Source organism: Sus scrofa, chromosome 2 (assembly GCF_000003025.6).
Source record: "Sus scrofa isolate TJ Tabasco breed Duroc chromosome 2, Sscrofa11.1, whole genome shotgun sequence".
Lineage (NCBI taxonomy): Eukaryota > Metazoa > Chordata > Mammalia > Artiodactyla > Suidae > Sus > Sus scrofa.
The window spans coordinates 16,561,050-16,585,590 of NC_010444.4; the positions used below are offsets into that span (position 1 = coordinate 16,561,050).

The window sequence follows — 24,541 nt, forward strand, 5'->3', positions numbered from 1 at the left end:
AAAAGGCTGAACCTCAGTGGCAGATGGCAGCTGCCCCTGTCTTCTGGCCGGAGCCTGCCTGCCCCTCCCCGCCACAGGGCCCTGTTGCCTGCCAGCTGCTTCGTGGTGGAGCCTGCTGGTGGTGGGCCCAGCTCAGTGCCGAGCAACGCTTCAAGTCCTGCACCCCTGCTTTCGAGCAGAAGGCTTTTCTCCTACAGGAAAGGAACTTCAGTCCCCAGCCAGCATGGTGCCAGCGCTGGGCCGGTGGTAAGACTGGCAGGGATGGGAGCCCCAGAGGCTCTGGGGACAGCCAGGGGCGGGTTCACAGGGTACGAGCTGGGGCCTCCTGAACGCTCTCCTTGGTGGCCAGCCTATGTGGAGCCGCGCAGGCTGCTGGGGAGGGAAGGGGGTTTGGCCAGTGCAGCCACTTTCTGCCTGGTCTTCCCCTTCCTCGGCCGCTTTGCCCTTGGAATGGACCTCATACTCCGGCTGGAGTTTCTAGCCAGTTTTCTAGAACCTCTTAGGTCCTAAGGGGGCTTTGTCTGCACTGTGTCTACTGTGCCTCACCCCTTCCCAGACACCCTGGAGGGAGCCGGCCCTTCCCTGACTACCTTCCCCAAGTGCCTCTGAGAAGCGCCACCCAGGTCCTGGGACAGGGGACGAAGGCACTGAGTCTTCAGGTGGCCACTGCGTGAGGGCCACGACCCCGGGTTGTCTTTAACAAGCGTTGCAGGGCACTCGTCAATGTAGCGGGCTCTGTGCCTCATGTGTGTGTTTGGAAGTGAGTCAGCTCCTTGCTCTTGTCTCATGGCTAGTGGTGGGGACAGATGTGTGAATGCGTCCTTGCGCCGGGTTGTTGCAGTCGGTGGAAGCGTGTAGGGAAAGTGGTCAGCTTGGAGGTGGGCACATGGCGGTGCCTGCCCACATGGGCCCACTGGAGGGCTCATGGTCAGGGAGCCCTCCATTCAAGCAGGGTTTAAATTGGTAAAACTTCGCTTTTCAGTGGGCAGATTGGGAGCGGAGGCTGTGTGTGCAAAAACAGCAGGCATAGTGTCACAGTGGTGTGAAGCCACTGCTGGGGCCAAAGGGCCTTGAGGGCAGGAGTCCAGCTAAGGGGTTGAGGTTGGAGGGTGAGGTCAAGGCCAATCCGACAGGCCATGGAGTCTCAGGCAGGAAACTGCGACCTGCCTCTAGGGGGCGCTGGGGAGGGGGCCTGGTTCAAACCTCATCTCAGTGCCTGATGCAGGGTGGCCTGAGGGTGAGGGGAGATGGAGCAGGGCACAGTGGGCAGAGACTTGTAACAGTGGATGGGGCTGAAATAAGACAATGGCAGGCGGCGTAGAGAGGTTTTGGTGTACCCCAGCTAGGCTTGGGGATGTCGTGGCCAGAGAGGAAGAAGGTGGCCTCCCAGAGGCAAGGAAGTGAGGAGTGTGCAGTTAGGCAGAGCCTGAGTGTCAGGAATGGATAGGGATAGAGGGTGCCAGGGCTGGCCTGTGGGAGCCAGCTGTGTCCGGGACGTGGAAAGGGAGGCCGTCAGTGGGAAGTCAGTCCACGCTGTGCTGAGCGGGGGCTGGGCAGGAACCAAAGGACCCCACAGCCTTGCCTCAGGCCTGTGACGAGACGCCATCTCCAGCCTCCTGTCACACTGCATTTATTCATTCAAAAAGTATTTATTGAACACCCACAAGGTGTCAAGGACTGGGGTCCTGTAGTCCTTGCCCTCGGAAAGCTAAGGCACCGGGTCCCAGGCTTTGCCACCTAACTTGCAACCCCTCTGTCAGCCTCAGGGGTGGTGGCAGGGCCCATGGAGTCCCCAGGGTCAGGCTGTTCCAAGCTGCAGGGGGCAGAGTGGGGAAGGCCCTCAGAGCGGGCTCTGCTGGGGGCTTTCTGAGTGGACCAGGGCTAGTGAGCTGCTCTGGGCCCTTCAGCTGGCGGGGCCTTCCTGGGACTGCAACGGTGCCAGTGGGAGATGGGGCAGTGGTGGGTCCGCACGCAGGAAGGAGGCTAATGGGAATGGTTGGTGCTCTGGGTGGTGAGGATCCAGTGCCAGTGTCCTCCGCTCGGGGCTCCTGTGTCCTTGGGCACATTATGTATGTACCTGACCTCAGAGGTGAGGAAACTGAGGCCCACAGAGATCAAGTGACACGTCTGTCTAGCAAGAGGCAAGGTGGGGATCTGAACTGAGATCTAACTCGGAAGGTCTGTAGCCTTAATGAGTGACACTAGAACAAGATGTGGCTTGCCACCTGCTGACCCACAGCCTCAGTAAAATCAAACTGCAAAGCTCAGCATGGAGGTTTGTGACCCAGCCCCCGGGCCGAGCCCTGGAACGCGCGCCCTTTGTGAGGCGCCTGGGCCTTGGCAGCAGGTTCCAACCCTCTGGCGGGGGAGGGGCCGACAGAGGCCGGAATCAGGGACGGAGCAGAAGATGGTTCTCGCCATGCTGGGGGCTCTGCACCCCAGGGCCGGCCTGAGCCTCTCCCTCCTCTACTTTGTCCTGGCTGCTGCGCTCCTCCACCCCCAGCCACTGAGGTAGCTCCTGGGGGCACAGGGTCAGGGCTCAGTGGGGTGGGGGACAGGGGGACCTGGCGGTGGGTGGGGGTGCTCTGCAGCACAGCCCCTCCCTGGTGTCGGGGCTCACCCAGTCCCCCACCCTGGGCCATTGCCTCCCTTTACTGAGAGGTGGTCGTGGGCTTTGGGGCCTGGGCTGAGCACCCCGACATCTCCCACAGGCCTCAGCGATCTGTTCCTGAGGAATTTTCAGCCCCCCTGGAACTGTCGGAGCCACTTTCGGGCCTGCTGGATGGTAGTACCTCCCCTCCTGCCTCCCCCCCTCCCCCCCCGCCCCTCCCGGAAGGGGGGACCGGCCCGAGGAGAGGCCACCCAGGTCCAGCCTTGAGATGAAGAGGGCCTTCTTACTGCAAAGCATCGGTTCGGGGAGGACGTCAGTGGACTCAACAGAGATTCTCCCTCCCCCTCACACCCTCTTCTCTCTCTCTAGACTACGGGGTCCGACCCAAGCACCCATGGCCGCGAGGCCCTCGACCCCTGCTCTCCCGGGCCCAGCAGCGCAAGCGGGACGGGCCAGACATGGCTGAGTATTACTACGACGCACACCTGTGACGGGAGCCCCCCATAAAGCTATTCTGTGCAGCAGAGCCTCGGGCTTTCCTGGGATGGAATTGAGGTGGGTGAGGGGGGCATCCAAGCAGATGACACCCGCTGCGGTCCCGACAGGAAATGGCACTTTAATAGGTGTGGCCAGGGTGACAGGACCAAGATGGGGCGACAGCTGAAGCAGCCGAGAGGCCCCGACTGGCCCGGGCCAGGGCGGGAAGCCTCCTTTTCCTGCCGGGGCAGGGCCCCGTTGTGGCTCTCTCCTTCCCTGTGAGGCCCCACACCTGCCAGGGGCCAGCATGCCAGTGAGGCTGGCGGTGGGAGCCATCCAGAGGCCACACGAGTGACAGGGCTGGGAACAGGGACCGCACCTCTACCTGCCGCCGTTTCCTTACTGCAAAGTCCTCGGTAGGTGGCTGGGCTCAGCCTGAGCTCAGAACCCCTCGGTTGGGGTTGGGAATTAGGGGCAGGGTTGGCGTGGGCAGTCGCAGGAGCCAGTGGCCAGAGGCCCAGGGGCCCTGGCAGGGGAGTGAGTGAGGCCCAAGATGGGACAAGGCCCTCTGCTCCCAGGATGGGCACCCTTCCTGGCCAGGGGCTTGAAGACCCCCAGCCCTGCTCCCTCCCAATCCCCGGGCAGCCCGTGCCAGCCTCCATAGATGAATCTAATCCCATATGTTACAATAAACTGCATCTGCCTCTCCCCATAACCCCCGCCCTCCCCACCCTCAGCCAACCGCCCCCCACTTCCCCATCCTCTGGTGGTGGCGGGTGCCCGTCCTCAGGCAGTGCCACGTCTGGTCAGGAGCCAGCTGTCCTGGCACCGGCCTGAGGGTCCGGGGGATGCAGAGGGTGGGGCAGCGCTGCTACTCCAGGTAGATATCTTCTGTGGGGCAGGTGTACTCCACGAACTGCTTGTAGAACTGCTGGAACGCTCTCCTAGGAAGCGGGCAGACACAGGAATTACTGGGAGGGAGCAGGACTAGAGCCCCCTGCCCAGGGCTCCCCTTCCCCCAGATGGAGCCGCTCGCTCCGTCCTCGACACATGGTGTTTCCTGAGTAAGAGTCCAACTGAAGAAAGGGCCCAACAGCTAGGAAGTTGGGACCTAAGACCACCCTGCCCGCTCTCCAGGCCACGGCAGCCCTGTGACCCGCAGACGGTGTGCGGAGCTGCGGGCGGGGCGGAGGGATGCGCTGAGCACGAGGACCGTGCTCCAGGCCTGAGACCGGGGCGCTCGGCAGGACGCACGTACCCCACGGATTCTGCCAGGGCTTTGGTGGATTCTTCAGACACAAAGACGTGGCAGGCAAACCGGTGGTCAGCAGGGTGCTTGGTGATGAACCCAAAGTACCTGTGGGAGGACAGCAGTCTGGGCGGGCTGGGGGCTCAGACCCACGGCGCATGCTCGCCCCCGCGTCTGACCATCATAGCCCCTGGCCACCAGCCCCTGCCTTGACCTCTTTTCCATCGTGGTCTTACTTGTTGTTCTTTGGATGGTATCCGCAGAAAGAGATGTTTTTTAACTGGAAAAAGTGGCTACATTTATTCCCCTAGAGGAGAGAGAGGAAAGGGCGGTCACGAGCCTGCGGGCGCACAGGCTGGAGCGCTGGTGGCAAAGCCGGGGACCAGTCCGGGGTGGTCACCTTGGCCTCCTGGGAGTCATCAGCCTTGACGCCTATCTTCACGCCCCGCACGCTGATCTCTAGGATGCAGCTGGAGGGCGGGTTAAAGTGCACGGTGAGCCGGCGGGTGGTGGCAATCTGTGGGGTGGGTAAGGGACAGGAACGTCAGGTGCCAGGTGTCCCTCTGCCAGGAGAGGCTCGGGACTGGGCAGGGCCCCCTCCCCAGAGGCGCGCGTACCTTTTGCATAGCGGCACAGAGCACGTCATTGCCCTTGTGATAGGGAACCTGGACTGAGCCCAGGAACTTCACCCGGAACTGGTCCACCCAGTCGCTGTTTTTGGTCAGGGCTGGAAGGCAAGCGTAGCGTGAGGAGAGGCAGAGCCAGCAGAGGCGGCGTCGCCTCACTTTTCTCAACTGTGAAATGGACCTGATGGCCTCCGCCCAGCCCCATCATGGGTGGTTGAGACGTGGGGCACAGGCTGACCGCACAGTAAGTCGGGGCAGGGCAGACGGCGGAGCCCAGTGGCACCAGGTGCAGGGAAGGCACACTACCTGCCATATGTTCAGGCTCCTTGGTGACCTCGATGGCGTAGTAGGCAGGAAAGATGCCGCGGGCACCTGTGCGCATGTTGTAGGCCTCGTACCAGTAGTCCTCGGCCTGCAGCTCCACCAGCAGAGGATCGTCCACTTCCAGCTCAAGTTCGTCTTCATGTCGAGGCACAAACCTGTCTCCAAAAGCGTCCGTGAGGAGTCTGCCACCGTGGCCTCTCCAGCCAGCCCTCTACTCCCCGCCCTGCTCTGGGGTGGAGTTGCGCCATCGGCAGCACTGGTTCAGTGAACGTGCGCAGCGTCCCATGTGCCTGTCACCACACTAGCTTCCCTGGGGGCGGGGGACCAAGGCCCATTAGACAGGCATCTACCACTGACCTCCCGGCCAAGGGGCATGGCCACTGTGAGAGGTCATGGGAAGCGAGTGTTTCCACGCGGAGGAGGCTGAGGCCTGGCTGCTGGGGGTGGTCAGGCACCTGTGCTGGGCGCCCTCCTGGGCCCCTGTCCAGGCCGGATTAGGTGCTCAGCCCTGGGCCCGGGCAGCACAGCACGCTGCTCCAAAACCAGCCACTCTGCCACTGGACTCAGTTCCTAGAGGGTGGACACTGTCGCCTGGGGCTGAGTGGCGGGTTTGGGTTTAGGCCACGTGACGGCAGAGGCCAGGGCGGCCAGCCCAGACCCGGGGTGCTTACCTGAATATGGCCCGGTGGGTCTGCTCCTGCTCCTCCCCGTTGATGACACAGGAGAAGAGCCCGAAGGACTCGGCACCTGTGGGTGAGGGGACAGGCTAGAGGGGGGTGGTCCCAGCCCTGGGCGAGGCTGCGCGGGGGGAGAGCGCATTCAGTCCGAAAGCCTTGAACCAGATGGACCCGAGGCTGCCACCGGGGAACCCCCTCACGTGGGCTGTCCCCACCTGGGTCCCCCACGGCTCCCGCTGCCAACTCACTGGAGGAGCGAGAGCGGCCGCTCATGAAGACGTTCAGGAACTTCTTGGAGAAGTGGACGTCAGGTTCGTCGGGTGTGGAGTCCTCGGAGAGGCAGGCAGAGGGCCGCGGCCGGGGCGCCTCCTCGTACTCCTCCCCGATGGCCGACTCGTAGGGGGAGGAGGCGGAGGCGCAGTTGTCGTAGACGGTGGCCGAGTCACTCTCGTCACTGTAGTCACCGAAGCACGGCCGCAGGCTCACCAGCTCCAGCTGTGCGTGCTCATCCACCACCAGCGTGTACTTGACCGAGTCGTAGGACAGGGCGCTGGTGTCCGAGCTCAGCGAGGCCCGTGGAGGCGGCGGCGGCTCGCCCAGGCTCGCCCGCCACCCTCCTGCCGGCGGCTCGGCCCGCTCTGGGGACGACAAGCAGTCGAAGCCCTCGTCCTCCTCACTGATGGAGGGGTGCGGCCGCCCTGCAGTCGAGGGGTAGGCGGCAGGGTCTGGATCGGAGCTGACCGACATGCGGCTCTCAGCCGGCGGCAAGAAGGCAGAGGTGGGCTCAGCGGGGTCTGGCGGCCTCTGCACCGGGGTCAGGTAGATCTCCTCCGTAGCCTCCAGCCGCACGTCCGCCTGGTAGTGGATGCGGTCTCGATGCGCGTGGCCCCGGCCACCGGGTGGGGCCGCAGGGGGGCCACTGGGAGGTGCCATCTGGGTGGCGGCACTTCGGCGGCAAGGGCTGTCGGTGGAGGTGCCTCGATCCTTGGTGGTGGCGGGGCTGCTCTGGGGTGGCAGCTCATCGCTCAGGCAGATGTGTTCATGAGGAGGGGTCTGCTCCCCTGGAGGGCAGGCAGGGCAGTGCTGAAGGCAGGGGCCCTCACGCCTGACTCCCAGGCCACCCGCTCCCTCCTCTCGGCACCAGGACACAGACACCAGGATGGAGCCTCCCGGGCTGTAGGCGCTCGGCTGGCTGGGGCCAGTGCTCTCACTGGGGCCACAGCCCAGCTTGGAGAAGCCTGCGCAGGCCTGCGGGACAGGCAGTTCACTTCCCCGGGCAGGCTGGAGACTGCTGGGTCTGCTCCCTGCAGTGAGGACTCGGACAGGGCAGGCGGGGGCCAGGAAAGTAAGGGAAAGGGTCCCAACCTACCTGTCTTCAGGGGGGAGGATGATCTCGACACCCGATCCTGCCAACTGTGCTTCTTGCCCAGAGAATTATTATTCAGTGTGTCCTGTGCAGGGGACAAAAGGGCCTTGTGACAGAAGCACTCAACAGTGCCCGGCACAGGGAGGTCCCGGCCCTGCCCCCATCAGGCCATCCCTAGGCCATTTGCTGCTCCCTCATCCCCACCCCTGCTCCCTACCACTTGCCAAGGGCCTCACCCCCAACCCTCTGGAGCAGGCAGGAGGGGTGGCAAGTGTCAGCCCTCCCGGCTAAGGCCTACTGGCTCTAGACAGCCCACCCTCCTGGCTCGGGAAAGCCGGCCAACCCTCAGGGAGATGCCGCTATCAGCCTCAACAAAGGTGGGGATGGCCGGGTGTGCTGGGGAGTCCAGGAGGGAGTGGGGGGAGAGGCAAGAGCCAGATCCCCAGTCTCAGGCATGGGGTGGGGTGGGGGGGGTCACAGGGAAGAGGCTCACTCTCAGCCCAAATCTCCTGAAAGCTATGGCCTAGCAAAGAGGCAGAGACATTCTAGTACAGCCTGAAAAAGGCAGGAGGAAGGGTCTCCCCAGCAGCTGGCCTGGGGGACCAGGATGAATCATCCAAATGACAAATCCAGAACATGGTCGTCACCCCACCACCACCACCACCAGGAGCACATGACTGAGGAGTGACAGATGTAGTTGTCAGAGGCCCTCCCTCCTGGATCTCTGGGACACCACCCCACATTCTCAGTCCCCTGAGACCCCTCCCGCCACGATGCCCACCCACAAGGCTCCCTACGTACAACTTAGGCCCCCTCCTCTGAGAACACCCTCACAGGCTCTCACATTCATGAGTCTGGCTGCCAAAATCCAGCCCAGAGGATCCTGGGAAAGGGACCAATCCTTTCCCTGCAGCCCCTGCACCCTCCACCAACAGCCCCACCTCCTAGAGCTGCTCCTCTGCACCTCTCCAGACTGGGCCTGGAAGACAATGGGCCACAGCCGGCTCTCCCCGCTCTATTCAACCCTCCCTGGCATTCGGCCACCTGGCCCAGGGGCCCTAGGCCCCCAACTCAGCCAAGCAGCTCCACCTCCCATTTCTCGTGCCGGCTTCTGGGAATCCCCAGCTGCCGGCATTTCACACCGGCTGCTGCTCCCCATGCCCTGCTCATCACAGTTTCCCACGACTTTCCCTCGCCACATCACATGCGCCCTTTTCTCCAGATTCAGCTCCCCCCAGCACCTTCACCAGGAAGGAACCCTATAGCCTTGCAAACCCTCAAAGCCCTGTTCTCTGAATCCTCTACTTCCCTCTTCACCCGGATCCTTCCACTGCCCTTCTCAGCCCCTTCATTCCTTCAGTCTCTCGGCTCAAGATTCCAAACCCAGCCAGGCCCACGCGGCCCCTCTTTAGGGCAGATTCGACTTGCCTTCTGCGACCACCTCCCCAGAGACCTCCCCCTCGGAGGCCTTGAAAGGTCTTGGTAGGCTGGAGTCTTCTCCCTGCTCCAGACCAGCAAGTCCCTTTCCCGCAATCCCTCCCGATCCCCAGCCTTGGGCCCTGAGATGCCAGGTGTGCCTAACACCTCTCCAGGCCCTGCCCCAGGGCGCCGCCCCCTCAGCCCCGCCCCCAGCCGCTGGCGCCTCACCTGAGACCTCGGCACCTGCGGGAAGAGGTTGAGTGTGGTGGGTCGCTTAGGCCGGTATGTGTCCCCGCCGCCCGGGCCCTGGCTCTGGCCGCGGGGCGCTGTCTCCTGGCGGGGCTCGGCCTCGGGCGGCCCCGCTCCCGGACGCCGCGCCGCGCGCTCCTCCTCGTCCTCTTCTTCGTCGTCCTCCGCGCCGGGAGTGTCCCCCGTCGCGTCGATCAAGTCCATCTGCAGCATCTCCGCCTGCAGCCGGCTCCCCCCGCCGCCGCTGCCGCCGCCGCCGCCGCCGCCCCCAGACAGCAGCCCGGCGCGTGGGGGCTGCGTGGCGCGAACGGAGGGGCGTCAGGGGGCGGGGCCTGGGCGGGGCCGAGACCGCCGCGCACCGCCCCCCGCGCGGGCGAGTCCATTCCGCGGCGGCAAAGAGGGGGAGAGAGGGAGCCCCGCGAGAGGGAACCGTGCCCTCCTGCCCCCTCGAGGATGGGCAAGGCCGCCTCCTCCCCACGTCAGTCGGTGCCTTTCGCAGTCCATACCTCTCCCCTCTCCACTGTTCCCCGCTTCCCGATTCTTTGCACCCTCCCGTTCCCTTGGCAACGGCCAGTGACCTCATCCTGGTAGTAAGCCGAGCCCAGAGTGAGGTCACCACTGTTGCCATGGGGACGCAGGGTCACCAAGGAGTTCAGCCCCGCAAAGGATGGAGGTGGGGTTAGTATTTTGAGGAGGGCAGTGAGGAAAACGGAGGAACCGATCTTAGCCAGGGGAGGGAGAGCGGGAGGGAAGCAGTGCGGACAGGAGGACAGGAGGACCTGAGCGCGGCTGGAAGAGGGATGCTGAGCAAATGGGAGGCACCTGAAGAGGCAGTGGCATCCCCACCCTCCCCCGTCCTCAGGTTGAGGCCCCTCCAACCTGACATTTTCTCTCAGGCCAGCCTAACTTTGACAGTTAAGAGTCCCGTTTTAGTTCCAGCTCTGCCATGAACTCCCTGACACCTTGGAGAGATCCCCCGACTCTCCAGGTCCCTCACCAGTTAACTGCCTACCAGCTTCCCAGAGAGGTGAGGACTCACTGGCAATACTATGTGAAAGCCCCCTGGAGCTTGTCTAAGGCCCCACAGGGTACTGCCTCAGGGTCCTGCGGGTTGCAAGGACCACCCTCTCCCTCTTCAAGGCTCAGCTTGTGTAAGTCTGGGGAGAGCACAGTGTGGGAGTCCCCAACAGGTGTATGACCTTAGAGAAGCTATGCTGGTCCACAATAAATGGCCTTGGAGTTCCTGTTGTGGCACAGCGGTAAACGAATCCGACTAGTAACGATGAGGTGGCTGGTTTGATCCCTGGCCTCACTCAGTGGGTTAAGGATCCAGCGTTGCTGTGAGCTGTGGCGTAAGTCGCAGACGTGGCTCAGATCCCGCATGTGGCTCTGGCGAAGGCTGACCCCTAGCCTGGGAACCGCCACATGCCACGGGTGCGGCCCTGAAAAGCAAAAAAAAAAAAAAAAAAAAAAAAAGCCTCTCTCTCCATCCCTGCCTGGCCTAGCCAGAGGGTGGTGGGTTGGGGTACAGGGTACTGGAGGGTTAGCCTCACCCTTTGGTTTCCTTTGGCCTGGCAGAGCTTGCAGAATCTCTGGGGGCAAGAAAAGGTCAACACAGGCACCCCACCCAACTCACTGCAGCTCTCCTTTGCTAACCATTCCCCCAACACCGTGTCTACTAGGGCCACCCACCCTCCCAGGAGCTGAGAGAAGCTCTGGGCTCTGCAACCTAGACTTGTGCTTGCCTTCCCTCTCCTGGCTAGCAGCCCCTTCTTCCTGTTCTGGAAAGACAAGGGAGAATCCCCATCCAGCCCAGGATCCCCACCTCCTGTGGGATTCAGAACTCTGGGAGTGGGAGCCATCTGTCCTGTGACAAAGGCATGGGGCCCAAAGCAGCAGCAATGTTGGATTAACCTTCCAGAGGCCTCCTTTGTGGGCCAGAGAGGGTCTGCGAGGCTGTGGGGTGTGCTTGGTGCAGTGGTGGCCAAGGGAGTGCCTTGGCTCTTTTGTCCTGCCCCAAAGCACTGCAGGTTCTGCCAGACTCCACCCTGCTCTGCCTCAGGACTTCTGCCATGGCCGCTCTGGAAAGGAATTAGGGGAGTCCCAAACCTTCCCTTAATTCTGGCCCTAACTGCTACTGTCCTAGACCTCAAGACTTCCTGCTCTCTTCCTTCTGGGCAGTTGAAGGAGCTGCTTCCTGCCTTTGCCCTTGGCAAAATATATAAATAATTTAAAAAATCTGAGCCATCAAGATAGGAGCCAAGCATCACACTGCATGTTTCCTGCATGTTATTTCATTTAATGAGAATGCCACGCAGACGCGGAAAGCCCCTCTAGATATAGAAGCGCTCTCACTCCTGTCCCTACCCATTCTGCCACCCCACTCAGGGGCTCCTGAGAGCCCGCCCTTACCCGTAAGGACAGGGTGTCTTTGCACTGCAGGCTGATGCCACACTCATCAGTGATCTCGGAAAGGTCTTCATCTTCAAACTCCTCCAGGCTGATGTCATGGGTGAGCCTGATGGGGACAGAAAGCCAGAGTTACCACTCAAGGGACTGTTGTCAGCGGACTGAGGCCTTCTGATGTCTCCCTAATAGCTCTTCCAAGGGACAGCCCCTCGAAGGCAGATCGCAGCCCCCAGAGGATGGGACCTGGGCTCCCCCTGCACCAGTGCAAGGGGTACTGAACAGAAAGGGAAAGAGTTTGGGGCTCGAGTCAAAAGGCAGGCCTCCGGGGGGGGGGGGCAGTGGAAAGGGAGGCCCCGGGTTATTCCAGCTCCTCTGGGCTGGGAGATGTCCACCCTGCTGCCAAGCAGGAGGCCCTGCCTAGAAGGCCCAGCTGGTCAGAGCTGAGGCTCTGCCAGAGAAATGGCTTCCAGGGTCAAGGCAGGTGCCAAGGCCAGTTCAGCCACAGAGGGGACAGAGAGAGATGAGAAGAGTCTCCAAAGGATGCCTGGAGTGGGGGTTCCCTGTACAATCTGTGCCGTGACCAAACCTGAGGTACTGGCAGAGGCCCTGCTCCACCTTGGAGCAGCACTCCATGTCCCCAGCCCAGGAAGTCCCATGCCTCATAAGCCCTGGGAGCGAGGCACGGGAATGCAGGGGTCAATGTGGGTGGTTTTAGCTGTTCTAGGAAAGACCGTGCCCCATTCTGTTCTTGGTCCCATCAGCGCACACCCCCAATCCTCCTGCCCCAGCCTCTGGGCCCTGAACAGCGGGGGTCAGGGAAGGTGGAGGTGGCCTGGGCTCAGAGGCAGACCCAAGCGCTTCAGCGCTTCAGCATCGAATCTCTAACTGGGTGTCCTGGGACCCTCTCCCCACCCCCCCACCCCACCCCCACCCACCGGCCCGCCCTAAAAGCCCCCCAGGGCGGGGCTGTCCCAGCCACTGAGCTCCCTGCGGGTCCCCTCACCTCTCCAGCCCCCCAGCCCCAGACACTCTGCAGGCTTCAATGTGGGAGGGACACTGGGAGAATTCTGCTAAGGAAGTTGGGGAGAATTGAGTCTTTTCCTCAATAAGACGAGGCGATTGAGGCACACAGCAAGGGAGACCCCCCGGTCCAAGGTCACTTAGGAAAGGTCACGGGCTCAGCCCCAGGGGAACCTCGGAGGCCCACACCCCGGCCTCTTGCCTCAACCCGACCAACAGAGACCCAGAGCTCAGTGGAGCTCCCCCCTCCCCCACCGGTCCCCGCACCCCTACCAGCGCTCCCACTGATCCTCCAACCAGCTGTCATTGTCTGGGCTCGAATCCATCTTCAGCACCAGCTGCATGGAGAGCCCTGCCCGGCCCGGGGGCTGCAGAGCCCCGGGGCCGCCCTCTCATGCCCAGAAGGGTGGGGGGGCCAGGGCTCGGGGCAGGGCTGGGGCCTCGGGCCTCCACAGCCTGGGCCTGCCTTTCTGCGTCCTGCCCGCTGCAGACGCCCGGGGAGCTCATTAAAAATAGATGGGCTGGGGGAAGAGGCAGCGGTTGCGGACCGGCCTGGCCCCAGCTCTTCCCAGCCAGCCTTCAGCTGCAGGCAGCTTCCTCCCCCGGCCTTTGCGCTGCCGCTGCCGTTGTCGCCTCCCCCGCGGGATCAGGTTACTGCAATCGATGCTACCGGCTCCACCTGCCCTTCCAATGCCCCTGTCGGGGGATGGGGTGGCCCCCCTCCCTGGTCCAGGCTTCTAAGCAGATGGCAGAAATCTGGGATATTTCCCCCCAAAAGCCAGCCCCTGATCTGCTTTAAAGGGCCAGCACCACAATTAGGGTTCACGGTGGCCAGACTGGGGGAGGGGGTTCTGAAATTCTCCAGAAGTGGATGCCCCATCTCCACAGCTACTCGCTCAGCCCCCACACCCCATCAGGGAGGTTTCTGTGGGCCCAGGCGGCGTCCACACAGGGCTGCCTGGGGTGGGTCGGGGCTGCTTCTATTGCCTGCCTGAGTGCAGCCAGAACCCTGCCCCCTTCTTGGGGCTTCAGACTTCAGCACCCACCCAGGAAGTGCCTAGAGGCACAGGCCAGGGCGAGGGGTGTGCGGGCCCTGGAGGGAAGGGAGGGAAGGAGTCTCCTGCCACTGCGGGGCGGGGCGACATAAGCCGGGAGGCCCCTAGAGGGAATGGCAAGGGGCACAGTGGGATTCTGACCAGCGCCAGGGGGCTGGATGGACAAAGTGCTCTTTCAGGCCCCTTCTGACCTGGAGCCCGAGGATGGTGGCTTCCCAGGGCTGGGGGTGGGCATGGTGTGGAATCAGGGGTCTCTGGGGAGGGAGCCCAGCCCGAAGCCAGGGCAGCCCTGCTCTGTCCGGCTGGTGCAGGGTGGCATCTCTGGCCCTGGGAGGAGAACCCAGAGGTGGGCACTAAGCAGATGGTCAATGCACACTGGCCGCCTGGCCAGACCCAGAGAGGGCAGCCCTGCCACTCAGCCAGCACCGGACAGCTGCAGGACCATGGGGATGTCTGACCCAGAGGTGCCCGATCTGTGTCTGCCCATCCTCAGTCAAGCTCCTGCATCTTCTGTCCCTGGCCTTCCCCACCAGCCGGCCTGCACCGCCTGAAACACTGCTCTTCTGTCCTCCACTCAAAACCCTCCAGGATTCCCTGCTAGCGGCCAACTCCTCGGCCTGGCATTCAAGATCTGCAGCTCCGTGTGGGACTGCCTGTCTCTCGCACCCACCTCCCCAGAGTCTAACCCAGCGTCTGGGTGGAGCACGTGGCAGGATCTCAACCTCTGCCTGCTGGTGGAAGGCTCAGATAAGCCTGCTCCTCCAGGAAGCCCTCCTGGTCCCCTGTCATTTCCCTCACTTGTGGTTGGTGTCACCATCTGCATGGAGGCATGGCAGGGTCTGAGAGCAGACAGGACTCAGCCTGCATCAGACACACACCCCCCAGGCAGCTCAGGGGTACATGGAGCCCACACCCCCTGCTCTGCATCCAGCAGATGATGAACCCAGTGCAGTCTGGAGGGCAGAGCTGGGACGGTCATCTCCCATGCACTAGGTGCTCAGGAGATGTCTGTTAAGGACAGCCTCGGTCTCCACTGGCTCCTCTCAAACCAACGTGTTCGGGGAAGACCTGCAGGCTCTGGCTTGGACATGGGCTGGGGCTTCTCAGCTCATCCCCACACGCCCGATCTTAGCATCAGCCGATATTCCCACTTCCTGGGACAGCAGGTCTGGGTCGGGCAGGGGCAGCTGTATCAGCCACTCCAGATGACGGACAGAGGGTACTGAGGGCAACGGCAGAGAGCATGGGCTGGGGCGCAAAAGCCTGCACTTGATCCCTGGCTCCAGTGGAACGGGTTAAGGGAGCTCCTTAATCTTACTTTTTCTCATAACCCAGGCAGGACGGTAGAATGGCCGCCATATCAGGTTTGGAGACAAGAGATCAAATCCTGACTCCCTCACTTACAAGGAGCGGCCGCCCCATCTCCTGAGCGGCAGGCGGGGTGCTCTAGCCTCCAGCCTTCTTTATCCTCGGCATCTCCCTTCATCCTCACTCCAGCTTTGGAAGAGCCATAAGCCCATTTTACAGATGAGGAGCACCAAAGCCCAGCCATAAGCTGTCGGACGCCTGCAGTTTCCCCACATACAACATGAGGCCCCCCGTACCTGGGGGCTGGTGAAGTGTCTGTGAATTGCAGGGTGCTGTGAGGAGGCCTGGCTGATCACGGAGGCCCCTCTGCAACTCATCCCCCTCCCCGGCCCCACCCCCACCCTTTCCTCCTGCTTCTCCAGATGCCAGATGTTCTGGGTCTCTCAGCCCAAGCCCCCGAGAGCCTTCACGGAGGGAAAGCTAAGCAGACCCTTGGTCCCTCTGAGCTCAAGGAGGGCAACTGCAGGGAGAAAGGAGGGATGGATTGAGGGAGGAGGGAGAGAAGGAGGGGGGAGGGAAGAGGGAGGAGGGAAGGAAGGAGGGAGGGAGGGGGGAGGGAAGGAAGGATGGAGGGAGGGAGGAAGGAGGAAGGAAGGAGGGATGGAGGGAGAGGAGGACGGGGGAGGGAAGGAGGGATGGGGGCAGAAGGGAGGTTCCTTCCTAAAGCCACCCATCCACCTTCCCCTTGGAAACCTGAGACCTGAGCACCACGAGGCCACATCACCTCCACAGGTCAGGTCACCTCACCTGCACAGGTCAGGTTGCAGCCTCTAGACCTGGAGACCCCAGCCCTGCGGAGGCAGCCACTGCTGGTCCATCAGACCCACTGGCCCATGCGAGTGAGATGGTTCCTGAGGTCTCGTCCCTATTAACGGTCACTCGAGGTCGTGGGTTTGGTCTCTGGAGACATCCCTGACCTTTGGCGTCTATCTTTCTATTCCAGGCCGCCTGTTCCGCCTTAACCTCCTTGCCCCCCACTGAGGCGCCCCAGTCCTTGCCTCTAGCCAGGCCGGCTCCCCGTACACTCTGAGTGCCACCTCCGCTCCCCCGCCTGAGTGGCGCTCACCTAAATGAACAGATAAGCCTCTTGAGTGCCGATCTTTATGTCATGGCCTTGTCCCTTGCCATGGGAAGGCTGCCACATCTCCGTGTTAGCCTGTTCCACCTAAAAACAGCAGGCTTTTTTTTTTTTTTTTTTTTTTTTTTTTAGGGATGCACCTGTGGCATGTGGAAGTTCCCAAGGCTGGGGGTCAATCAGAGCTGGAGCCATCCGCCATCCGCCTACGCCTACGCCACAGCCACTCCAGATCCCAGCCGCATCCTCAATCTACGCTGCAGCTCATGGTGATGCCAGATCCTTAACACACTGAGCAAGGCCAGGGATTGAACCTGCATCCTCATGGGTCCTAGTCAGTTCCTAACCCACTGAGCCGCAACAGGAACTCCTACAGCAGCCCTTTCTAATTTGCTCTTTCAGCCCAGCAGCAGGTGGAGTTAAAAGTGCAGGAGAACTAAGGGTTAAGTGGAAAAGTGCTGAGGCTTTAGCTGAGCAGGGCCAAATCCCAGCCAGGCATCTGGCTGCCCAGAGGCTGTTCCTGTCTTCCTGTTCCTGGCTCTCCTGGAGGGAAGTAAGGATGCCAGCTCAGTGACCTTGGGTCCCAGCCACAGTGTCCCACAGGTCCCTCTTGAGACAGGGGGCATCTCTGGTCCAAGGTCCAGCCTGTCACTCTGCCCATTCTGAGGGCTGAGCTGAGCTGCTCTACTCTAAGCAGGTCCTTCCCTTGGGACATTTGAAATGCAAATCTGGTCTCATCACCCTTCCCCAGCTCAGGCTTCCCCTTGCCCTTGGGAATCCTCACCTGTGGCCCCAAGGCTCAGCAGGGCCTCCCCCCACATCCAGGCTCCTGCTCCACTGGTTCCCTTAACAAAGCCTTCTCTGACCCCTAGTGAGGCTAAAGGGCCCCCGCTACTGGCTGAGGCCCTTTTGCTTGGGGTCCTGGGTCACTGTAATTTTACCTTTGGGCTCTGTGGCCCATGGTGGACTCCCCTTAGAAGCAGTGGGTCCATGAGGGCAGGACCATCTCTCTCTCTCTCTCTTTTTTTTTCTTTGGTCTTTTTAGGGCCACACCCACGGCATATGGAGGTTCCCAGGCTAGAGGGTGAATCGGAGTCCCAGCTGCTGGCTTACGCCATAGCCACAGCAATGCCAGATCCGAGCTGCGTCTTTGACCTACACCACAGCTCACGGCAACGCCGGATCCTTAACCCACTGAGGGAGGCCAGGGATGGAACCTGTGTCCTCATGGCTACTAGTTGGGTTCTTAACCCACTGAGCCACAATGGGAACTCCAAGACCATGTCTCTCTTGCCCACTGTGTGGTATATGATCTGAGAGGTGCTTAATGGATGTTGTTGAGTGAACCACTGGGGTCCCCAGGTCTTTGGAGATTTCCAGGTGCACCTGGAAATCTCCAAGTCAGAAATCCGCGCCCCCCAGCAGAGTCTGGGGGAGGGAGGGTGGTGCTGGCCGACGGGGCGGAGCAGGCCCAACCTCAGCCTCAGAGCCCATCCTCCATCCAGCCCCAGCCCTGGGTGGTCCCTGCGGTCAGGCTGGGCTTCTTCCCCTGGTCTGGAATTTCCTTCTCAACCATGTCCACGTTGGGGTCCTTGTCACTGAAAACAGAAGGCACCTCAAGAAACAAGTCCCATGAGACAACCCCTATGTGGTGTTATTGGGCGTCTAATCTGTTTGGACACCTGGGTGCTGATATGGAGCAAGAACCCCGGGATCTGGTGACCCGGCTTTCGGGAACCTACCCTGAGAAGACAATCCCTCCCCTGGAAAAACCTTTCTACACACGGATGTGTGTCCTCATAACAGCGAACAATGGAAAACAGGTGCAGAGCCAGCACCAGGGCCCGCCAGCTGACGGGGTGCGTGTCTCAGTTATAAAGTCTGTGTGTTGATGTGTAGAATGGCAGCCAACGCAACGAGCAGAAGACAGAACATGCGACCTGTGGCTCCACGTGGTGGCTCACACACAGGAAGGAACTCTGATGCAGACACGGCTGTGACACATGGTGGGACCTGGGGTCTTCTCGGCTCTCCCTGCTGGGCTGCACTGGCCCCAGCACCGGCCTCCAAGCCTGGACCTGGGCTGGCCGCCCCTCACCGAGCCGGGTCTCCCGAGGGCAGGCCCTGACCCCTGCCCCGCTCCACTGCCCGCACAAAACCCAAGGCCCTGTACCCAGCAGGCACTAGATAAATGCCTGTTAGAGGAAGGGCTGGGGGATCCCGGCCCCGGGCGCTCCAGAAGAGCACCCAGTGCGTCTCCAGTGCTGATGCTCCTAGAGGTTTTCTGAGCGACTCCAGAGCAGGGCCGGGGACCGAGATGGCACCCATGATGGGCAAGAATCCCCCCCCCGCAGAGAGCAATGGTGCCAGGGACCCAATCGGGGGGACCCATGGGGGCCTCTGGAATCCAGTACCCATCTTAAGGCTCAGATATCCAAGAATTGGGGTTGAAATCCTGCCAAGGCCAAGCCCACATTCTGTCCTCACCCTGGAGTTTCATCGGAGCTGGGCGGGGGCACTGCCCAGGGCGGGGAGCTTTCCGCCCCCTTCCTCCCACCAAAGGCTGTGGGGACGGCGACTCTCAGCCCGGTCCCCAGCCTCAGCCTGCGCTCTGGGTATGCCAGGTTCTCTCGGAGTCCTCGGGGGTCACCTCTTGCTCTCTACGCAGAGACTCCCAGGGTCTCTGGTGCCACCCCCATCCTCTTCTTTGAGCTCCAGACCCAAAACCAACCTCCTGCTCGAACGCTCCAACGGGGTCCCCAGTGGTCACCAACCTCACATTCGGCAGGTCTCCAACGGACTCCACCACCTGCCTGCCAAAACTCTCATCTCCCGTGGGGTGGCCCCCTCGGGGCCTGGTACCATCCAGACTCTGGTCTCTCCTCTGCCCCTCACGGCAGCTCCCGATCCTCTTAGCGTCCCTCACGTCCTCCCCTGTCCCTTCTCACCTGCAGGACGGCCAGTCTCCCCCTGGTCTCCCTGCCTCCTCATCTGTTCTCCACCCAGCAGCCCGAGAGACCCAGGCGATGTGGTCATGCCAACACTTGCAGGTGGCCAGGCTGGGGTCCTCGCATGGCCTTTGAGTCCTTACACGCCCGCGCCACACTTGTGCCAGCCTGGGCGCCACAGAGCCTGCCTGCTCGCTTCTGCCTCCAGCCCTCCGCCCAGGCCTCTCCCTCCCTCTTCTCCCCTCCTTCTCCCGGTGACACTCACTTGCCACCAGCCCTGAGCTGAGCTGGCCCTTCCCTGATCCACTGAGCCTGGGCCCCTCCAGGCCCCTGACCCAAGTCACCAGCATACCTCCCGCCTCTCTGCTAAGGCTTTGTCTGTCTATCTATCTGTCCGACGACACTGCCACATGCACGATGCTGAGGCCCACGTCTGTGCCTCTGGAGTGACTCTCAGTGAGCCTGGCACAGTGCAAAAAACTTTGCAGTTTTACCAGATGAGAAAAGAAAGATATAAAAGGCTATGCATATTAAAATAAATCCTTTTTTTTTTGCCATTTCTTGGGCCGCTCCCGTGCCATAAGGAGGTTCCCAGACTAGGGGTCTAATTGGAGCTGTAGCCACCGGCCTACACCACAGCCACAGCAATGCGGGGTCCGAGCCACGCCTGCAACCAACACCACAGCTCACGGCAACACCGGATCGTTAACCCACTGAGCAAGGCCAGGGATCGAACCCACAACCTCATGGCTCCTAGTCGGATTCGTTAACCACTAAGCCAAAATGGAAACTCCAATAAATCCTCTTTTAATAAAATAATTTTTTAAAATAATTAATTAAAAAGAAAAAAAGAAAGAAAACTTTGTGAAGAGATGAGTAAGGAGGGTCCTTGCTTGTCGCCTGTTGGTGGCCTCATCTCTCAAGCCCGGGCAGTGGGGGTTAAGAACACACCACTGTTTGACGAGTTCTGAGACCTGGGTCATGGCCCCAGCTCCGTCACAACTTGCTGTGTGTTCTCAGGAAGCCACTTGCCCTCTCTAGTCTCCTCGTAAGTGAAAGGGGAGGGGTGCAGGCTGGATGAGCTATTTCTTTCTCTTTTTTTTTGCTTTTTAGGACCTCACCCACGGCATATGGAAGTTCCCAGGCTAGGGGTCTAATCAGAGCTGTAGCTGCCGGCCTACACCACAGCCAGAGCAACACGGGATCAGAGCCACGCCTGCAACCTACACCACAGCTCAAGGCAATGCCAGATCCTTAACCCACTGAGTGAGGCTAGGGATCGAACCCGCCTCCTCATGGATACTAGTCGGATTCGTTTCCGCTGTGCCACAACTAGACCTTCTGGATGAGCTATTTCTAAGGTCCCCCTCTGCACACCAAAGCAGCCTGCTCACTTTACTCTCCGGGAGCCTCCCACATGGACGGTCCCACTGTCCCTTCCCTGTCCCACCACCCAGCTCGAGGTATCTGTGGCTCAGTTTCTAAATTCTCTCACAGAATGTCCTTAAAAAGAACATGTATCACTTTAATGATCAATTTTCTTTTATTACCTTCTAAGATACAGAAGTAACCGGTGCTTGTGGTCCAAATCAGAAGTCAAAGAATACAGAAGCATGTGACACAAGTGAAAATCCCTCCCAGGCACCAGCCAAAGGGAACCACTAGTAAGTGGCTGGAGCATGTCTATCATCAAAAAAAGAAAGACCACATGTTTCTTTGAACCAACTATCCACCAACGCTCGCCATCATCCCAGATCCGCACCAGGACGCCCCCTCCCCAGTCTCTCCTCTGTGACGATTATGCCAGGATTATGCCAGGCCTTCGCTGGCCAGGGTGGCTCTGAACTCAGACCGCCTGCGCTCAAGCCCCGCTCGGCCACGTGGCTAACCTCTTTATGCGTCAGTTTCTTCAGCAGCAAAGTGGGGATGATAATGACACTCCACTGCTGTGGTTCTAGGCAGGACTGGATGCTCTGCATAGAAAGTGCCCAGCAGGAGGCCTGGGCAAAGCCAGGACCTTCTGGGCAGCGACCTTTACAGCGTGACTCTCTGGCAGGGGGCACTGTTCTCCGTAGTCTGGGAGCGCAGCACCCAGTTCTATCCTGCATTAGATGACAAACCATGAAGGCGATACTGAGCACCTACTTGGTGCAAACCAAAGCTTAGCTGTTGACTCCTTGTGCCTTCTGGAAGTTGACAGTGGTGCCCAGGGCACGCACATGTGCACACGCGTAATAATAATAATAAACAGTCCTGAGTGAACGCAGCTCTGCTGGCCCTGGAAACAGTCAACCTGTGTTGTCTCATCCACGTCTTAGGACCACCCTGAGCAGGGGCCAAAGTCGGCCTCATGGAGAAGAAGAAACATAGGCTCAGGGGGTGAAGCACCCACTCCTGGGGCATGCAGCTAAGAAGGCCGAGGCAGGACTTGAGCCCGGGCCAGTGCCGCAGGAGAGCAGTCCCCCCCGCCCAACCCCTGGTGGGGGGAGAAGCCTGCTGGGCTAAGAGCTATGAGAGGCGGGACACAGAAAGGGCAGCGGGGGCTGCTGGAGCAGGCAGGGTGGGCCCTGAGAGGCTGAAGACATTGCTCTTATTATTCCCACGTGTGGGCCACATGTCCACGGCCAGGCCACGGCGTCCTGCAGGGCCTGCCCTCGCCTCAGCCTTGGTCTACTGCCACCCTCGCCCACTGGGTCCCGGGCTGGACAGGCTCACTGGCAGGCCTGCCTGGTCAGCATTTCTCACTAAGGATTCCAGGGGTGGGACAGAAAGTGCTGTCACTTGGGGATGGGGAAGCAGCCAGGGGGAGGCCAAACTGTCCCCTGGGCCAGAGGCAGGGCCTGGAGGTAGAGTGGACTGAACAGGCAGACCCGGGTTCTAGTGCAGCCTCAGACCCTGACTCTCTGGGGGTTCTCAGGCAAGCCATCTGCCTTCCTGCCTCAGTCTCCTCTTCCACACAATGGGCCAGGCCAGGGGTGGTTGTGAGCCAGCACAGAGACGATGCTTTGAGCAGTAAGGAGCCATCTAAACATCCGCTGGTTTGGAGGGCGGACACTTGTTGAGCACCGACTTGATGCACATTAAGGAATCAATATTAATTAGCTCACGTAACAGATGGGACTGAGAAAAGACAAAAAGCTGCCCAGGCCATACAGCGAGAAGATGGTGGGGCTAGGATTTGAACCCAGGTCCATCTAAACTGGCTGCCATGGTCTCCCACTGCAGAGGGGCCTCCTGGAAGGAAGGCCAGCGTTTGCGTGGAGTCGGCACGTGACGTGTCAGGTGGTGTCAGGCTCAGACGTCAGCCCTGTTACTCTGAGGCACTAACCACAAGGCCCCCAGCCCTCGAGGCTTCAGGCTTGGCCTCCTCCATCTGGTCCCCTCCCTCTGGTCTTTCTGCATTCAGCTCAGGGCCTTGGGGGAGATTTCTAGTCCTGATGATGCCATTAGAGATCCCCAGGGGTCCCTGCCCACCTGAGGGCCAGGGAGCCAGCAACCTCTTGGTCAGAAGAGGCGTTGGCGCCAGAGCCCAGCTGGGGCCTGGCTGGGGTGGGGGCCCCAGGAGAGGGGAAGGCACCAGCTCATTAGGTGGAGAAACAATGGGGAATGTCTAGGCCTCTTTCTCAGAGGCTCTGGAGCTGTAACATCCTCTTCTCCAACCGGCCAGGACGGGTGGGGTGGGGGAGGGAAGAGGGACGTTCATCCCTCCCCCTCCCCAACACCCACTGCCACTTCTCTGAAAGCCACCTCCCAGGTGCCTAACACCAGATAGGGGGCAGGGAGAGGGGTGCTGAGGGGCTCAGATCAGGGTCCTGGGTACTTACCCCAGCAGGGACCCCTCCCCCTCAATATCCCGGCTACTCCTAGGCGCTCCAAACCAGACCCCCTCTCCCACAGCCGCGCCTAAGATCTCTCGGTTGAGGCTAAGGCTTCCGCACGTGCACACATCTGACTAGGTCAGTGCTTGTCCAAATCCACAGAGGGTCCTAGCCATGCCAGGCCTGGGAGATGCGCCCCTTGGGCCCGGAAGGGCTGGAGGAAGGGCCTACGACTCCCTCCTTCCAGCACCAAGGTTGTCGGTCGACCCAAGAAACTGGGATCCACGGGGGCACCCCTGCCTGCTCCCACCTCGATTCAGAAGGCTTCTGACTGGGCAGAGGCAAAGCCCCAAGCAGCCTGCCTCCTCGGGGATCTCAACGCAGATCCCAGGCCCCGCCGCAGCCCCAAAGTCGGGGAGAAGGAGGCCTCCGCGCCCCCTCCTCCAATTCCAGCTCAGACTCTCCTTGCCTAGGACACGGAATGGCGGAAGGAGCCGCACCATGGTCATGCAGCGGCCATCAGTGTGGACTTGGGCTGAGGGGGCTTCTGGGGGATCCGTCTCGGATAGAGACCCCATCCCCACGCCGCCCTCTCGTTCTGGGGTCTGGTGTGTGTGTTGGGGGAGAGGGGAGAACCGGGGCAGATCAATCCGGGCTGAAGGGCGGGACGCGGCGGCCGGGGATTCTCACCTGAAATTGGGCGGCGACGCGATGTGCAGCCCCAGGAACGGGGAGGCGGCAGGCGGGGACGCGGCCCCCCCGCCCAGGCCGCCGCTCTCTCGCTCCGCCATTCTCCCGCACAGCCCTGGCCATCCGGGCGGAGCGCGGCGCGGAGGCGGGGGCGAAGGCGGCGGCGGCGGCGGCGGCGGCGGCGGGGAAGGAAGCGGAACCGCGACGAGAGGCCGCCGCCGCGGGGCTGAGGCTGGAGCCGGCGCGGTAGGCGCACCTGCTCAGGGCAGGGCGCGGCTCGGGACCGCGTTCCGCTCTCTGGGCTGGCGCGCGCGCGCGCGCGCCCCCGGGCTCTCGCCGGGGTCCCTGCGCCCCGCCCCCTGCCCGCCCCCTCCCGCTAGCCCCGCCCTCCGGTGCTCTCCAAGGTGCTGAAGTCGCGGCCCCCAGGCTTGGCCCGGCCCAGCCCCGCCCTAAATCCTCCACTAACGCCTTGGTCTACTTCCCCTTCCGGCGAAGCCCTTTGCCTGCATGGGCTCTGCCTCTTGGGGTGGGCATAGGGCACAAGTATTGGGTAACTAATGGCGGGACATTGGTGCCTAGGGTCCTAGTTGACCCCCTGGCTGCAGACACAGAAGGTAGTCAAGGAAGAGGGTCGCGGAGGACGGCAGAGAGAGGCAAGTGGGTGTTGGGAGCTGGCTCCTAGAGCAGACTTGGAGTCAGGTGGTGTGAAGTCACAGCCTGGCTCTCCAAGTGAATAGACGGTGTGGCCTTGCATTATTAACAGTGGTCCTAAGCTCTGGTTTTTCTCATTTGTGAAATGGGGACAATGATGGTCCCTCTTTCGGTCCTGAGGATGAAGTGTAATACAAATATGCTGTCACTGGAGACTGGGAATGCTCACCTCCTGCTGGGATCCAGCTCTCACCCAAACCTGTCCCCTGAACTTGAGGGGACTCTTCCTCCCAAAGACTCTCCCCAGAGGGTCTCCTCTCCAAAGATTGACTCAAGTCCCCCTTCAGCCCCCAAACACCTCTAGGGGTGAACTGAACCCTTTCTTTTGGCTTCTGCCTCTCAACTTCTCCTCCCTCATATCAGGATTTTCCTGATTTCTCCCTCTTCTCCCTTAGCACCTCAACTGCACTTCCTGCAGAGCACCCCCTCTTGTGCACCCTGACACCCCG

At 61.2% G+C, this 24,541-nt stretch overlaps 2 protein-coding genes across 3 annotated transcripts; one reads left to right on the plus strand and one right to left on the minus strand.

The window, feature by feature from the left end:
• MAPK8IP1 (mitogen-activated protein kinase 8 interacting protein 1) lies at positions 1,638 to 23,714 on the minus strand. 2 transcript variants are annotated; one of them, XM_003122834.4, is made up of 12 exons: positions 23,382 to 23,714; positions 11,411 to 11,516; positions 8,978 to 9,292; positions 7,334 to 7,415; positions 6,213 to 7,025; positions 5,959 to 6,034; positions 5,270 to 5,442; positions 4,955 to 5,064; positions 4,738 to 4,854; positions 4,574 to 4,644; positions 4,347 to 4,445; positions 1,638 to 4,032 (listed from the first exon to the last, which is right to left on the minus strand). In XM_003122834.4, exons 1-12 carry the CDS (start codon positions 23,480 to 23,482, stop codon positions 3,960 to 3,962), a joined length of 2,136 nt encoding a protein of 711 aa, XP_003122882.1. In that variant the 5' UTR covers positions 23,483 to 23,714; the 3' UTR covers positions 1,638 to 3,959. The 2 variants fall into 2 exon arrangements, with proteins under 2 accessions (XP_003122882.1, XP_005661016.1); XM_005660959.3 differs by lacking the exon at positions 23,382 to 23,714 and adding an exon at positions 12,701 to 13,075.
• C2H11orf94 (chromosome 2 C11orf94 homolog) lies at positions 2,270 to 3,132 on the plus strand. The gene is made up of 3 exons (XM_003122833.4): positions 2,270 to 2,511; positions 2,712 to 2,785; positions 2,981 to 3,132. The coding sequence occupies exons 1-3, from the start codon at positions 2,270 to 2,272 to the stop codon at positions 3,100 to 3,102; spliced, it is 438 nt and encodes a 145-aa protein (XP_003122881.2). The 3' UTR covers positions 3,103 to 3,132.